Below are 17414 nucleotides of genomic sequence, written 5' to 3'. Positions count from 1 at the left end.
TCCAAGGTCCAATAATCTTTCTTTATACACTGTACAGCCATTTATATTACCTAAAACTATGTTTCCGAGCCTGTATATTCATCACAGTGCTGTCAACTTTAGATCACGGACACATTTGATTCATAAAATATTATTTATTTTTAAAATTCACAATCTCGTCAGATATGTACATGTTTAATTTGAAGAGAGGCAATTTAAAATAAATACACAGCCAGTACAATGCCCAAGTTCATAACGGACTGTTTATCCATCGCTAAGATATTACATTTTACTGGTTCATTTATTAATACAAACAAAGTCTGTGATTTACCCACTGCCCAGAAAGGAATGTAAGCACACTATTAAAGAAACAGGTTAAGGCATAGCTTTCAATAAGTATCATCTGTACGATTAGACCGACTTTACATAAGGCACTGTTCCAGCTATGCTATCATGTAGTGGACATATAATATTTTATTCAAACAGAGGGAGGGTTCAGTACCATCTAAATGTTATATTCTAATACTGGGAGAGGATGAATCAAACTAAAATTAGAATAGGGAGAACTGAACATACAGAGGAGGATGGCTCCGGGTTACATGGTTGTGTTGCAGTGTACAGTCTGTGAAAAAGAGTTTGACTTTTGTCTACAGCTTGCAGGTAGCCTGCGCCACCTTGGAGCTGGTCTTTCTGTTGAGGGTGCGACAGATGAAAGCTCCAGCGTCCATCAGCTTTGAGAGGTCCACTCCCTGAGGTGAGGGCAGAGAGTCAAAGGGTCAAACCTGAGGGAGCTCACATCGTACACAATAAATACAACTGCAATCTAAATCACGATGGGGTGGACTGGAACATTTGGCAAAGCTGTAGAGCAGTCATAAGAAAAATAATATATTAAACTAAACACAAAAGCAAGAGCAGCATCTTTAATCTATACTATAAATGAACTAAAACATAAAGTGTGACTTCTTACGGTTTGAATCCCAAGTCCATGCAGCATGTAGACTACATCTTCAGTAGCAACATTTCCAGATGCCCCATTGGCGTAGGGACAGCCGCCCAGCCCAGCTACTGACGAGTCTACCACACTGATTCCCATCTGCAAAACACAACCAAATAATGTGCACATTGTATCGCACTAACTACATCATTCAATGATATTTATTTTTTTAAAAGTAGCATTACAGAACCGGGTCTGACCTGTAAGGCTACGAGGATGTTGGCCAGGGCCTGGCCGTAGGTGTCGTGGCAGTGCACGGCCAAGGCATTAACTGGCACCTCTCTGCTCACCGCCTCCAGCATTTTAATCATGCTCCCTGGAGTCCCCACTCCAATAGTGTCACCCAGAGAGATCTCATAGCAGCCCATGGAGTACAGACGCTTAGCTACCTGCAAGATAAAGAGGCAAAGCTTGACCTGGCTGCATGAACAGTGCTTCTGTTGTGTTAATGCTGTTTGTCAAAGGACGATCTATAGATGTCAGACAGTCAATGTAATGTACACATGGTTCACGCGAGAACTCACATGTGCAACTCTTTCAGGTGCCACCGTGCCTTCATACGGACATCCAAGAACACATGACACATAACTGCGGTGACAAAAAAAAAACAGGGATGAAATTCATGCAAAAATCACACTCTATATTTCCAATGGTTTAGAAATGTGTTGAGCCTACCCTCTAACTGGCACACCAGCCTCTTTAGCTGTTGTCATAATCTCGTCAAAGCGCTGTAAACTCTCGTCCACCGAGCAGTTTATGTTCTTCTTACTGAACAGCTCAGATGCAGCACCAAATATGGCTACCTCTGAGGCTCCTGCCTTCACCTGTTGTTAAGCAAGAGCAAGGAACAGGGCATTTTACATGAAACATTTAGACACATCACCTACAGTGTAAGAAGCCGGATTTATGCTAAGTAAGAAACTCACAGCGGCCTGGAAACCCTTGAGGTTGGGGGTGAGGACCGGGTAAGACACTCCAGGTTTCCTATCGATCCCTTTCATCACCTCCACCTGGTCTGCCATCTGACATTTGGACAACAGAAGACCAATGAGTGCTGGAGAAAACAAGCCACGTGCATGCAGTTTGTACACAGGGTGCTGTGGGGCATGTCAGCACTATACACATGAATGGCTCTGGGAGAACAAACTCACCTGTGGAACCCATTTCGGCGATACAAAGCTGGTGGCCTCAATGACTGACAGCCCTGACGCGGACAACATGTCAATTAAATGGATTTTAGTCTCTGTTGGAACGATAGTCTGTGAGTGGAAGCAGTAGAGCAACAAGAAGAGGAAACACTTGAAAACCACTGACACGGATGTACGACTGACATTCCTTCATCCGGGTTACACAATGCATGAGCTCGGCACCTGCTCCATATCAGTAAAGCTATTAATGCTATTTCCTAGCTAACAGCTGCTGTGTAACGTTATTGATGAACTAATCAAAATCACACACGGTTACCTTTTCATTCTGAAGACCATCTCTGGGTCCCACCTCCACTATTTTCACCTTCTCTGGAAGACCTCGACCTGCTCTGACGCCAGCCTACACACACACACAAAGACATTTAAAACAGCTGCTTAGGTTACCAACTATGTTAGCTTGACCGCAGAGGACGCTAACAGGTAGCTGACACGCATAGCCGTCCAGGCCGCTGGCTCGTCGTGCACAATGGAAGCTGCTGGAAGATAAACGCGAAAAGGAAACTCACTGCGTTGACCTTTGCCGCTGAGCTGAACGCCACATACTGCTGACCCATTGCTGGACCTAAAGCACCTCTGTTGACAAGTCTCATCACCGCCGCCATGATGGGCCAGCCTACAGTCTGACGTCAGTTCTTCCTCGACAGTAGAGGTACGGACACCTCACAGATGACAAAAAGTCCCGCAGCGCCATCTATGGGCTGAGAATTTCAATTGAAAGAATAACAATTTAGTGTATCCGTTTATTCACCCAGGTGAATAAGGTATTAACTGTAACCAATAGAAAAATAAGTCACCATTAAACTTAATTTGTTCTATAGTTAATCTTCTTAAATCTATGTTCAAATATGCAGGTGAGGCATTCACCCCACCCATGTCCTCCACCCTGTATACTGGCTTCTACCCCCAGTACAGGCTCGACCGCTTTGAGAACTCTTTTGTCCCCCTGTCCATCAAAGCCCTAAATGGCAAGCAAGCCAGAGCCTAACCCCTATAACGCTGATTTTTATCTTAACTGTACACATGTATGATTCTATGTTGTTGAGGCTGCTCTACTCCTACTGTACATATTATGTACACTAACACGATGACTACAGGTGTGTTGTACGATAGGCAGTGTGCAAGTTAATTGTGGACTGGCGACAGTCTGTGTATGTACTGTATGTAATGTATGCACTATGTTATTTTTGTATTTTTTTAACAGCAGATACTGTATGTGTCCAAGACAAGTTTCCTTCTGGACAATAAAGTCTATCTTATCTTATCGTATATTATCTAATTAAGTATGTGCTAATTTGCACACATATCTGAACATTTGATGAGCCAGGTTCACATTTATTGTTTCATTCTGTTGACATGTTACAGAGGACATTTTAGATATCTCTTTGTCTCACTCCATAAATCCGAAAATACTATTGTAAAACAGTACACCCCGTGTTCATGACTTATGTTGTGATGGGACAGTGTTGTATTTTAACAATAGGTGGCGCTGGTTGATTGTTGTAGTGCGGGCGTTCTTGTTGAATTTTGTTTGCTTAAGAAGATTAGGCCAACTACGGAAATGCGGTGAGAGAAACAAAGTTTGACATTTAAGGGGGTAATAACCACCTGAAATTAGACAAATTGTCTCATGAATGTGAGTTGAAATTAGCTCATTAATGAGATTTTGAAGGGCTTTCATTTTGAAATGCTACATCAGAATGTCCTGGTACTCTCTGTGTGACACCTTGAGGTGGTCTGCTATTAACCTGTTGTGAAATGATTTTGTAACTATGCAACATTTCCTCTAAAATCGAAACTGAAATTAGACAAATCCCATTGCTTTGGGCTGGGGACGTGGCCAAGCACAGGATAAGGGTTAGGGCTAGGGTTAGGGTGATAGAAAGGTCCTAGAGCCTTGGGGGTGGGCTCTACTCCCACAAAAGCTGTCATTGCGGTTCAATGGGTATCAGTCTCGAGTGTCTAGGACCTTCTGAAGAGGTTAATAGGCCCAATCCCAATGTCCCCCCTAAAGCCTGAAACCCTAAAAACTGAAACCCTAAAAACTCAAGGGTAACTTTTGGTACGCTGGTTTAATCACTAACCCTAACAACCGCGATCACGATGAACGGTACTATGACAGTGGGTATCAATTTGGTAAATCAGCCCAATGTTTCCCTGGCCCAATCCTAATGTATTCTCTAAAGCCTTAAACACACTGGACTTTACTGACATCACCTGGTGGTTGAGTGTGAGAGACTGAAAGAGCTTGAAATTGTATAAACACCAATGAGACAGCACATTGCGGCGACGTATCAAGTTTGTTGGCACCAAAACATATTACATACAATTGTGGGTTTTTATTTTACGTTTTTTATTGCCTGATCGGAACGTCTTCCAGCCTCTTGCCTTACAACATGAGAGATAATTGTCCAATAATCTATTTATTTACTATTGATTGGTCAAAACAGCTTTGATAACAAAAGAAACAACATAATAAATGGTGAATGAATACATCTGGCATGTCAGGTTTGCATTCCTCTGATTTCATTTGGTTTTATGTATATCTTAAATCCTAAATGTTATTATTTCTGAGTACATTTTAAATGCCAGGCAGAAAAACCCATGTGCCATCCTCTTTGTTTACCTTTTATCAAGCCTCTGGGCATCCTTTGGTAAGCCCGTTTTACACATAGTTTTACTTGTTTTATAACGCTAGGAGTCATGGGTTAATCCATCAGGGAAGGTCTGCAGAAATGCTGACTTATAAGATGTGTGAATAAAGGGCTCAAAATGTCTGTGAGAGAGCCCTCAAGCCCTCAACGATTTGACAGTGGGACAGCCGTAAACCCTCACAGATTCTGCGGGAAAGCACCTTAAGCTCTGTATGACCGATCACAAACACATATCCAAAACAGGCCTGAACCCCCCTGTCTTCTTAGGAACCAGGAAGTACGTGGAGTAAAACCCTTTCTGTCTGTCGTGAGTGGGGACAACAGACACAGCCTGTTTCTGTAACATGTTCTGGATCTCTGCTGAGAGGTAACCATCTCTTTCTGGGAGGATAGATTCACCTCCTTGACGCCCATGAATGGAGGAATGGGAAGTAGAGGGGAAAAGGCTAAGCCGGCGATGAGGTCCGTGAATGCATCATCACCCGTTCAATCACACAAGCTCACAGAAGAGTACTGTCTAGTGTAAGAATGCAAATTGAGGTTGAATTGCAACGTCTAGAGGACCATGACATCATCGAGAAGGTGGATGGTCCCACTCCATGGGTTTCTCCAAATCAATCCTGTCCCAAAGCCAAAACACCCGGAAGCAGTGTAAATGTGTGTGGGCATAAGGATGCTCAATCAGGTCATCAAACGAGAAAGATATCTCACATCTAGAGTAGACGACTTGATACAATCACTCAAAAGACTTCAAATGTGGATGTTGTCACTCAGAACTAGAGCCATCCTTGCGATACATCACAACATTCTCCACTCATGTGGGACTGGGACGTTACAAAAGACAAAACTTTGACATCTCCTTTACTGCAGAAGTCTTCCAAATTGCCATTCAACAAGCCATTGATTGCAGGACTTATCAACCTAAGTGATGACATTTTGGTGGTAGAACAAGATCTGCCCGTGATCAAGCTCTTAGGGAAAAATGTCAGCGACTGAAGGAGAAGAACCTGACTCTCAACAAGGTCAAGATCTCATATGCACAAACCACTGGATTTCTTCCGGTATACATTCTCAGATGGAGGATTCTCTCCTGATCTCAAGTAAGTTCAAGCGATTCATGACGCCGCTGCCCCGACCAGCGTGTGTAAGGTCACAGAGCCAGAATTCGCAAACTGTACAAAATATTCCTATACTTTTGGAATTCCATTTGAGGTCAAGATGAACAATGGCCCACCCTTCCAATGCTCAGAATATGCAGTATTTACATAGTAAGCTAAATCCACTGTGGCCTCAGGCCAACGTAGAGGCTGAACATTTTATGGGCACCAATGAAAAGACTATATGCGCTGCCCATGTTGAACAACGTCAATGGTAACAGACACTTCCAAAGCAAACCCCAGAGCCCTTAGCCCCTGACAACCCTGGAACACGGTCACTTGTCCGTAGATACCCAGGATAAACAGAGGACCCCCGTCAAAAAGAAAGAGTTGATTGAGACTGGTCAATAAAAAAATGGGTTATGTTGTAATGTGAATGTTTTTATTAACCACAAGGGGGAGATCTCTGTTTATTTGTACTCATGTTGCATTTTGTTATGGTTAAAGACATTAATCCGGAACTGGGGAAGAGAAACATGCAACACAGAAGATGAATAAACCCAATGAATATTTAAAATAGTACTTTGCTGCGTTGACGTTTTATTTCATCAGGGTCATAAATAAGTAAAAAAAGTCATAGTATTGTCATAAAAAGTCATATGAACATTAAAAAGTTATAGCAAAGTAAGAAAAAAGTCATTATAGTATTATAGTAAGTCGAAAATGGTCATAGAATAGTATGGCTAAACATTTTATTTTATGCATTTTATACCTGGGCCTTCACTGCTGTCCTGCAGCTGAAATACCACCTTATAAGCTCATAATGGCGCCACAGCTACGGTTATTATTCGTTCTAGGGCTGTAACAATATACGTATTGGTATTAACCCGTTCGGTACGAGGCTTACAAACCGAAGAATACGTTTTAATAATACTAGTGCATTTGGAAAACCAGAAGCTTAAATTGTGGGAAATATTATGTTTTCTGCGCTCATGTAGGAGACATCTGAACCGGAACAAAAAAAACCCACAACAAAAGACAGCTGGGGCTCCGCAAGTGTTCTAGGAGGCTACGCTAACTAGCTTAACGGGAAAACATTCTGCTACACACTCAAGGGCTAGGGCCATTAAGATATTAGATGTAAACAAACGCAGTTGACTTACCAAATGATGTTCACTTAAAGACAAACTCCATGCTCCTTTCTTTGTTGACAAAGAGTTTCATCGCAGTTAAATCTCAACTCACAAATCTGTTTCTCATCCTCCTTCAGCCATTGAGTGTTAAAAAAACAAAGCTAGGTAAAAAAAAAAACATCTACACCAAGCAAAATGCAAAAAATGTCATAATTTCTTCCATATCTTTCAATTTGAACTCTCACTACTCCGACTAAGCCTCAGCTGTTAAGTTTCGTTTCACGATAGTCACGTGCTCGCCCACTGACCAATCACAGCACACGCTGCACCTCACTGCAGAGCTGCACCTGGAAACTGAGCTGCACATATTGCTGACGTAGTTGTAGGCCAGCTAGCAGGCTCTGGCACGTCAAAGAATACTCCCAACATGTCAAACTAAAGATCTGATTGGTTGAATACTATGACAATCAACAATATCGTCCCCATTTACTTAAACTGCAAATGGATTCACTTGTGAGTCTGCAGGCCTGGGGCCTCTCTTCTTACCTAGAGACACAGAGGTGAAATCTGATTGGATAAAAGCTCTACTTAAAACAAGCTGCACTGGAAGCAGAGCAACTGAGGAAGATAGAGGCTGTGCAATGAGAAAATAAGATAGTGGGAAAAATATTTTTAGAAATTAAAATGCATGTATTGTATTTAAGAAAAATTATAAAATTATAAAATAGTTATAACTTTGTGATTCTGTTTAGGCCAGCAGAGAAGGCCTTGCAGGCCCTGACGGCCCGTCACTGCTAAAAAGTCATAAAAGTCATAGTATAGTATGTAGAAAAAAATCATCAAAAGGGCATACTATAGCATGTCAAAAAAGTCATAAATTGGTCATAGTATAACATCTTAAAAAAATCATTAAAAAGTCATAGTATAGCATGTCACAGTATAGTATGTTGATAGCATCTTGAAAGAAGTCAATAAATAATAATAAAAAGGGCATGTATGTCGGAATAAAGTCATAAAAAAGTCATCGAATAGTATGTCGAAAAAAATCATTACAAATTCATTGAATAGCATGTCACAGTATAGTATGTCGATAGCATCTTGAAAGAAGTCACCAAATATCCATAGTATAGTATTTTTTAAAAGTCACAATAAATCAGTCATTGTATGTGGTATGTCGAAAAAGTCATAAATCAGTCATTGTATAGTATGTCGAAAAAAGTCATAAAATAGTCACAGTATAACATGTTGAAAAAGTAATTAAAAGTCATAGTAGAACATGTCGAAAAAAGTCATAAAAAAGCCATACTATAATATGTGGAAAAAATATGTCCTTGTATAGCATGTTGAAAAAGTTGTAAAAAGGCATGCTATGCTACAGTATGTCATAAAATAGTCATAGTATAGCATGTTGAAAAAAGTCTTAAAAAAATCATACTATATAACATCGAAAAGAATAATTAAAACGGCATACTATATCATCTCAAAAAAGTAATTAAAAAGTCATACTGGAGGATGTCAAAAAAGTCAGAAAGTCACAGTAAAGTATTTCTAAAAAAATCAGTCATAGTATGTCGAAAAGAATAAATAAAACGGCATACTATATCATGTCAAAAAAGTAATTAAAAGGTCATAGTATAGCATGTCAAAAAAAGTCATAAAATTGTCATAGTATAGTATATTAAAAAAATTGTAAAGTTATATTATAGCATGTCGTATAAGGTCATGTTTTAGCATGTCAAAAAAATCTTTAAAAGGGCATACTATAGGATGTCAAAAACGTCATAAAAGTCAGTATAACATGTCAAAACAAGTCATAAAAAATTCCTAGAATTGTAAATTGAAAAATTCACAAAAAAAAAACCTATGTCGTAAAAGGTCAGATCATAGTATGTTGAAAATAGTCATTAAAAGTCCAGTGCAGCATGTCTTGAAAACATTATAGTATATTATGTAGCAATAAGTCAGAAAAGGTTATAGTCCTAGCACAGTATCTCGAAAATATTCAATAAAAAGTAAGTATTGTGTGTGGAAAAGTTATTGAAAATGTATAGCATAGAATGAAGAAATAAAGAAATGTATAAAATATCTTTAATGTGTAACAAAACAAACAAACAAATAAATTATAATTGGTTTTGTACCATAGTGCATATCATAATCAAACATAATTATAAAAACTGCATTTGTGTAAAATTGGGAAAAAATCTACTCTTGACTTCCCTTACAGCGAGTAGGGAAATAGCATTAGAGTCATTATTCTGTCCATGTCACTTTGTTTTTACTCAAATGCCAGCTTTTATCAAAGTAGAGCGTCCCAAAACGTAGCAGAGGTGTTCTTCCATGCATATGGAAAAACACATCTTTGAAAGAGTATCATTTAAACATAATACAATCAAAGGAAACACAGCTTTGGATACTGCATATCTTTATGAAGCTTAGCAAAAAGCATTCCACTTTGTCACAAAGGTCAACATCTCATTTAAAGTAAAGATTAACCAGTTGCATTTAAATAATAGACAACTAACATATATCAAGTGTGAGTATTTACATTAGTGGATCACATATTTTTTGCATAAATTCACTTGCATGGCTTAAGCACACACACACATACAAAGGTTATTATTCCTGCATGCTTTCTGCACACACACTTTGGTTCCATTTCACTGCAGCTCCTCATCACTGTCGTCCACTTGTTGGATGATGAGGTCGGCCCCCGAGTCTTCAGCCAGGTCGTCGTCGTCGTCGTCGTCATCGGCTACCATCCAGCTCCTCTTGCTGTCCCCCTCCTCTTCCCCGTCCACCCCCAATAAGAGGGCCGGCTCCTCACTGGCACTGTCTAGACTGTCCATGGGGATGTCATCACAATCCACTTCCTGGATGCATGCAGTGCACATGCGGTAGCGTCGTGTGCCCTCACACACCACGTGCCCAGTCTCGTCCGTCACTTGACACTTACACTTCCTACACACCAGCTTCCTGGCTTGATGAATCTGTGGTGAAAGAAGAAACAAAAATTGTTACATCAAAAAGTGTTCCCCTTTGTGTTTCTGTAGCTGTATAAGAACAAAGGAGTTGTTGAAAACACTGATACACCTTAGAAAACAATAGATCTTTTGTTTTTGTACCCTATGGAGCAGCCTGGAGTATACGTTTTATCCCAAATTCTATGTTTCTGAAGCTGTTACAACACAAATGAAGGACATTCACCTCCTGGTTGTAAATAAACATACCGTCTCAAAATGGCTACGAAGATGCTCCAGGCGTGTAAAGCGTTTATTGCAGGCCTGACAGGGGTACGGCCTCTCTCCCGTGTGGCAGCGCAAGTGACGCTTCAGGTCTGCCTTCCTTTTCACCGTGTGTGTGCAAAAGGGACATTTGAAACGCATAATGGCGTTGGAGTCTGCAAAAGAGGAAGAGAAACTGTTTAGAACTATGGCTTTCTGTTTATTCCTTGGCTATGTAGAGAACTGGCTACTCTGCTGATGATATTATTCCTTTCCTCACTTCTCTTAAAAACTATGTAGTCATAAAAAATTAGTAATACAGTATTTATTGAAAAATGTATGCTAAATAAAGTCAGAACAAATCTAAATATAGTATGTCTAAAAAAAGACTTTAAAAAAAATTGCATTTTTAAAAAGTCATGAAAAAGTCGTAATGTAGTATGTAAGAAAAAATCAATAATAATGTTTTAGTATAGCATGTAAGAAAAAATCGAAAAAGTAAAAAGTATAAGCATGCCAAAAAAGACAACAGTATGTTGAAAAAAGTCAAAAAAAGTCAAAAGAATTAGCATGTCGAAAAAAGTCATAGTAAAGAAAACCAAAAAAAGTAGTAAAGTCATAGTATAGCATGTCAAAATAATCATATTATAGTATATCAAAAAAGTCACAGTACGTCAAATAATGTCATGAAAGTCACATTATAGCATGTCGGAAAAGGTCACAGTATAGTATGTTGAAAAAAATCATCAAAAAGTCATGCCGAATAAAAGTCATAATATTGTATGTAGAAAGAAATGCATAAAACAGTCATATGTCGAAAAATGGATTAAAAAGCTATTGTATGGCATGTAAAAAAGGCAAAGAATTCATAGTATAGTATGTCGCAAAAGTAATTAAAAAGTCATAGTATATTATGTTCAATAAATTCATATGTTGAAAAAAAGGCAGTATAAATCATAAATCATAAAAAAAAATCACAGAATTATATGTCGTAAAATGGTGTGAATGTATGTGAAAAAAGTCATAGTATAGTAATAGTCATAGTCATAAAAAGTAAAAAAGTAGAGTAGTATATTAAAAAACGCCATAGTATAGTTTGTCGAAAGAAGTCATGGTATATCTGTTACTGAAACCATTTATTTTAGTTATATTCTTATGTTTACAGTATTGTTGGGCAGTGAACTACTGGCTTAAGATTCTGATCATATTGGACTCTTAGATCGTTTCTTTTTTGTGCCTTCATTTTGGCTTTGAATGGGTACGTTTGCTCAAAAGATGTGTGCTTTGTCTCGTAGTGGTGCTTCACATTGCCTTTTAATAATCGTCACTGAACAGAAGAGACATACTGGTTTTAAACTGTCCATGGGAAGAATGAACATATAAGAGTCTGTCCACTGTTGGTTAAAGACTCTGGTCTCACTGTCCACATTTCTGTTATTGGAGCACGCCATGAGAAATAACTTCTCCAACTCAGACTTATCATCTTGAAAAAGTCATAGTGAAGTATGTCACAAAATGTCATAAAAAAAGACATACTATAGTTTGTCATTAAAACGTCATATTATATAGTATGTCATTAAAAATCCTAGTATAGCATGTTTGCTGTACTTAGGGCTGCTGATTGGGGAGTAATCAGTTGCTTTGGACACACCTGGGCTCAGTGTAGCTCATGAATAAAAGCTTGAGCCGGAGAAGTCATTTCACTCCATAACTTTGTTGTTGCTTTTGGTTTCTTTTCTTTGTTTTTACAGCACAACACCCATGCAGCACATTTTCGGGCATGCATTTTCTACACTACTGACTTCAAAGATTCCTCTCATTCATTTATTTGACTCATATGCACTTTTTGTAATAAAACAACCAAGTATAACTGTGTGTCGCTCGTTTTTGTCACATTTTTAGAGCTGGGCTGTGACATGAGATGCAAATGTCATAGTATAATTGTCACAAAAAGTCATAGTGTAGCATGTCATCAAAATGTCATACAGTTTTTCTTAACAAGTCATAAAAAGTCATAGCATTTTATGTCACAAAATGTCATTAAAATGTTATAGTATATGTTAATAAAAAGTCACAGTACAGTATTTCACAAAAAGTCATACAAATGTCATGAAAACTAAATTACAACACAGTGCAGCATGTCATAAAAAAGTCATGAATAGTGTCACAAGTCGTATCATATTAAGAGTGTCATAAAAAATCATAAAAAGTAATAATATAGGATGTTATAATAAAATGAATTGAATAATATGTCACAAATAGCCATAGACATGCTGTAGTATAGCATGTCAAAAAATAAAATGGTAGCATGTCACAGAGCATGTCATTAAAAAACGTCAAGGAATAGTACACAAATAGTCAGACATGTAGTATGAATAAAAAATGACATATTATAGCATGTCATAGTATGAAACAAAAAGTCGTAGAAATGTAATAGTATACCTTGTTATGAAGTCACAAAGTCATAAAAACGGCATAGTAAAATGTCAAAAAAGTCACAGTATGCTGTGTCCCGAAAAGTCACAGTATGTCACATTGACATAAAAATATATCTTACAATGTTATAAAATGTCATAGTATAGTATGTCACAATAACGTCATAGTAAAGTATGTCACAAAAAGTAAAAAAAAACATAGTATAGTAGGGCACAAATAAATCATAAATCATAGGCATTTCATAAAGAAGTCATAGTATGTCACAGAAAGTTGTAAAAATGTCATAAATTAGTATGTCAAAAGAAAGTATAGTATGTAACAAAAAGCCACAAAAAACGTCATAGTATAGCTTATCATAAAATAGTCACGAAAAAGTATAGCATGTCATAAAAAAATATATAAAAAGTGATAGTGTAGCATGTCATAAAAATGTCAGAATATAGCATGACACAAAAAGTCAAGTCAACGTCATATTATACGTTTTCATGAAAATAGTTATAGTAAAGTATGTAAATAAAATCACAAAAGCAAAGTCATGAGAAACTCATAAAAAGTCATTTCATGGCATTTCATGAAAACGACATACTGTAATACAGTATGTCACAAAGAGTCAGAGTGAATTATGTCATGAAAAAGTCATACAAATGTCATAGTATAGCAAGTTATAAAAGAGTCATAGTATAGCGTGTCGAAAAAAGTCAGTTAAGTTTGTCACAAAAAGCCATCAAAACATCATAGTATGCCAGGCAAAGTCATGGTATGTCATGTCGAGAAAATGTCACATCAAAGTCAGTCAAAAAAGTCATAAACACGTCATAGTATAGTTTTTAATAAAAAAAGTTATAAAAAGTCATAGTATGGTATGTCACAAAAAGTCTAACGTAACAGTATCGTATGTCATGAAAAAGTAATTAAGTCGTATTATAGCATGTCAGTAAAAAGTCATAAACATGATATAGTATAGTTTGTCATAAAAATTACATAAAAAGTACAGCATTTCATAACAACGTCACAGTAAGGGAGGTAAAAAAAAGTCTAATTTAATAGTATGTCATTAAAAAAGTAATAAAAGGTGTGACGACCCCTCACTTCCACTAGGGGTCTGTGTTTTGTTTGCTGTCTTTTCTGTCATTCAGGATGTTGATTGGCAGCTGATGAGCCCCACCTGAGCCTGGTGTGGTTCCAGCCATAAAAACACACCTTGGATCCCTCTCCTCTTCTTTAGCTCACCATGGCTGCTGATTTGTTTTGGTTGTTTAGTTTAGTTAGTTATGTGTCTTTAAATAAATGTGTTTTACTTTTACACTTGCCTTGTCTCGCTTACTGTTTGTGGTAACAAAAGTCATATTGTAGCATGTCTTAAAAGTAAAAAAATGGTCAGAGTAAAGCATGTCATAGGTCATAGTATAAAATGTCATAGTATAGCGGTACCAAAAAGTGCTAGTATAGCATGTCATAAAAAGTCATGAAAAGTAAAAGTAATAAAACAAAATGAAAATTCCTAGTATGTCACAAAAAATGTCAAGTCATAGAACAGCTTGTCACAAAAAGTCATGAAAAAGTCCGAGGATAGTATGTGAGAAAAAGTCATAAAAAAGTCAAAAACAATCAGCGCTGCTCAAAGTCGCCATATAGGACACATCATACAATCTGGCCAAAAGCAAAATTAAACTGACCAAGCTGTCAGCCCGCGTATCAGCGGCTGAGTTGTGGAGAGGTAGTGTGGGTACTGGTAGTTCCATCAGCGGAAAGCCAAACACACCGTCCAAAACTATAAAAGTGAGCAAACTGTTTTCACACACTGTGTCTCCAGGGGGCCGAGTAGCGGCTGGGGGTCGGCGATGCACTCAGCTATTTTATAACTAACAGCCTCTACCGGCTGGGGGCTGGTTAAGTGTAGTGAGTGAGGAGTCAGTAGGCAGTCGATGGCAGTATAAAACAGGCAATAAAAAGGTATTCTGAGAAAGTGTGAGTTTCTGCAACCACAAGAGGTCCTTGAGCATGTAGCCATAACTGGCCACTGTAGCAGAATGCGAGATTAGCCGTGGACAGACACAGAGGTGCACACTCACTCACAGACACAGGCAAGCGATCCTATGATTCTCCTGGCGTAGATACAAATTCACAGTATCGTTCGTCATCAAAAAGCTATAAAATGTCACAATGTAGTATGTCATAAAAAAGTCGCCCTTTCATTTTCTCACATACAGTCCAACTCACCTCTATTAAAGTGTCCAATAACACCCATAATAGGTGGTAGAGTAGCATACAGCTCCTCTGCCTTTTCGGCCTTTTGAGTCCTCGCCTCCTCGATGTCTAAGTCTTCAGGTTGGTTGGAGCGATTGGATGCTCTCCTCTTGGTTCCCCCTTTACCTCGCCGGCGCTCTGATCCAGGCAAGGTGTACAAAGGGTCCTGGGGGTCCTGCAGGTCCTCTGGCTCTGCATTGAGATCATCAGCAGGGCTGCTTGGGCTTGTCTTTAGGGCTGAGGAAGATGACTCTTGGTCTGGGTCCTTCCCCATGAAGCCACACTGGGATCGTGAGTTGTCCCTGGTCCAGAGCGCCGGTGGTGGGCTGACGGAGCTGGGGCCTTGCTGCTGCTGCTCGGGGGTCTCGTCTACTACTCCACTGGTAAAACTGCAGGTCTCAGACAAGCTGATGCAGCGGTCACTGTCTTCATCTTTCACGCTGATGTCCAAGGAGGATTTGATGAAGTTCTTGCAGTAGTTGATGACATTGTTCATCTGCAGGTAGCTGGCTGCAGACATCACCTCAATCACATTGTGACTCGAGAGGTCGAGTTGGCCGGAGTAGATGAAATCCAGGATGACGATGAAGGTCTCCGGGCTGAAGGTGTCGAAGGTGGCATTGACAGAGTCTGACAGCCCGTCGGGCCCCTGAGACAGCAGCATGCGGAAGTAGCCGCTGCTGGCGAACAGGACGTTGCGGTGGGCCCTGAAGAGCTGGCCCTCCACCAGCACACTACAGTCACAGAAAAGCTCCTGGCGGCGCTGCTGGTTGAGCTGCTTCAGCAGGCTGCTTTGGTGAGCCACCGTGATGTCAGCAGTGTTGAACCACCTCTGAGGCTGCCTGCAAGGAGACAACATGATAGCACTCACACTGGTTGGGCATGCAGCATAGACCGACTTGTTCTGCAAGAAAATAACAGAACAAAGAGGCCTTGTAGACACTCATTACTGAAATTGAGAGACTTGCATTTGATCCTGAATTAACAAGCGATGACTTTATATGTATGAGGCTATATGCATACATAATGCATCATTTCAATTTTACATATCAGGGACGAAAACATGCCCTCGTGGAGTGTGATTCGCGGGATATCTGACCTTATCATCAGTTTAACTTGGAACACGGTTATGCTACAGACCCCAAATATTAACAGCAGGTCACATAAACACACCAGTGACACCCCATTGATGTAGCTGTCAATTCTCCCCTGTCTTTGTTTCTGCCCTGGACTATGTCCAGCTCCGCAGACCAATCCGCCCACCAGGCTTTCATTCTGCCCCGTGATTGGCTGGACGAGCAATCAATCACAATCGTCTTCTAATGGGCTACACCCGACTCCAGTCGGGGAGCATCGGGTGGCAAAACCCTGTAATCATCTCTGAGGGAAACCAAAGCGCGCATGAAATCTCTGATGCTACAAAAACGCAACAGACTCACGGGAAGTGAAAATAAAAGCACTGTGGCCGGGCATGGCATCCCAAGAGACACACATTGCCGCAACCTCACATGCAGAATAGTTCTTCTTTTTCCTATAGTAACCTATTTAGCCATCCTCACGCAGCCTAGACTCTGAATTACACGCATTCATTATTAATTATGCGATGCTTGCTGACAGGATCCACAGCGCCCGATAACCCACGGCGCAACGCCCGCAAGACTCCACAGTGCTCCTAGCGTCACGCAAAAAAAACAAGACTCGTATCCTAATCAAGCTATTCTCCCAAAATACCGGCGTCGGTCGACCTACAAAACGACATGAGAGTGCTGCAGTCCAGCGAGAGAAAAGCGGGCAGCGACGCACCAGAGCAGCCCAGTCTGTCCTGGAGCGACGCCCACTTCAGGCTCCAGCCAGCACACAATAGAAAAACAGACACAAACCTCCAGCAACTGGGCATGCTGAGCTGATAAATTAATATATTCACATAGGATATCATAATAAGCACAAGACGCGCTAAAAACGCCCGTTTTCCTCCTCAAGACCACCCCCTTCTGTCCTCGCCGGAGGTCCGGAGCGCAGCGAGCAGCGAGGAGGATTTGCCTGCTGCCCAAACCCAGCGACTCTTTCCCAGGCGTGAGGTGTCGGTAAGACCCGCTTACGCCCCACGCCGTGATACCCCCTGACAAAATCCATCGATACTCACTGGTGACTTGATTCACCCGGCGCCCGATAGAGTCTACTCGCCCCCAAGTCTGCCACCATTTCCATTTTTTTTTTTAATTTCTTTTGCGTTTTTTTTTTCTCGTCCAGGGTCCACAGTCAGGCACTTCCTGCTCAGCCCTAAAGACCGAAACCCGGTTAGAGCGACTGAAGCACTGTGCTGACGTGGGTGTTTATTAACTGGGTGCCCGAGGGTTCAAGGAGCCATTTAAAGCCCTAGTGCCCCGTTTAAATGCAGTGTACTGTGAACAGAATATTAATATTGGACACTGAATATTAAATTAT

General features: G+C 40.0%; 2 protein-coding genes across 5 annotated transcripts; both read right to left on the bottom strand.

Annotated features, from left to right (window-relative positions):
• Positions 1 to 5: 5 nt before the first annotated feature.
• hmgcl (3-hydroxy-3-methylglutaryl-CoA lyase) lies at positions 6 to 2801 on the bottom strand (the record flags this gene model as incomplete). 2 transcript variants are annotated; one of them, XM_079174107.1, is made up of 9 exons in its annotated part: positions 6 to 728; positions 950 to 1075; positions 1177 to 1365; positions 1501 to 1564; positions 1652 to 1800; positions 1903 to 1998; positions 2128 to 2235; positions 2441 to 2524; positions 2691 to 2801. In XM_079174107.1, the coding sequence occupies 9 exons, from the start codon at positions 2784 to 2786 to the stop codon at positions 627 to 629; spliced, it is 1014 nt and encodes a 337-aa protein (XP_079030233.1). In that variant the 3' UTR covers positions 6 to 626. The 2 variants fall into 2 exon arrangements, with proteins under 2 accessions (XP_079030233.1, XP_079030234.1); XM_079174108.1 differs by having other exon boundaries at positions 2700 to 2786.
• Positions 2802 to 9255: 6454 nt separating this feature from the next.
• zbtb8a (zinc finger and BTB domain containing 8A) lies at positions 9256 to 17209 on the bottom strand. Of its 3 annotated transcripts, none has more exons than XM_079174525.1 (4): positions 17113 to 17209; positions 14943 to 15807; positions 10293 to 10462; positions 9256 to 10052 (listed from the first exon to the last, which is right to left on the bottom strand). In XM_079174525.1, the coding sequence occupies exons 2-4, from the start codon at positions 15631 to 15633 to the stop codon at positions 9723 to 9725; spliced, it is 1191 nt and encodes a 396-aa protein (XP_079030651.1). In that variant the 5' UTR covers positions 15634 to 15807; positions 17113 to 17209; the 3' UTR covers positions 9256 to 9722. The 3 variants fall into 3 exon arrangements, with proteins under 3 accessions (XP_079030651.1, XP_079030649.1, XP_079030650.1); XM_079174523.1 differs by having other exon boundaries at positions 14943 to 15811; positions 17113 to 17208; XM_079174524.1 differs by having other exon boundaries at positions 14943 to 15873; positions 17113 to 17205.
• Between the last annotated feature and the right edge of the window lie 205 nt (positions 17210 to 17414).

Source organism: Pholis gunnellus, assembly GCF_910591455.1.
Source record: "Pholis gunnellus genome assembly, chromosome: 15".
NCBI lineage: Eukaryota > Metazoa > Chordata > Actinopteri > Perciformes > Pholidae > Pholis > Pholis gunnellus.
Note: the sequence above shows the minus strand (reverse complement) of the source record. Positions and strands in the feature narration are given on the sequence as shown.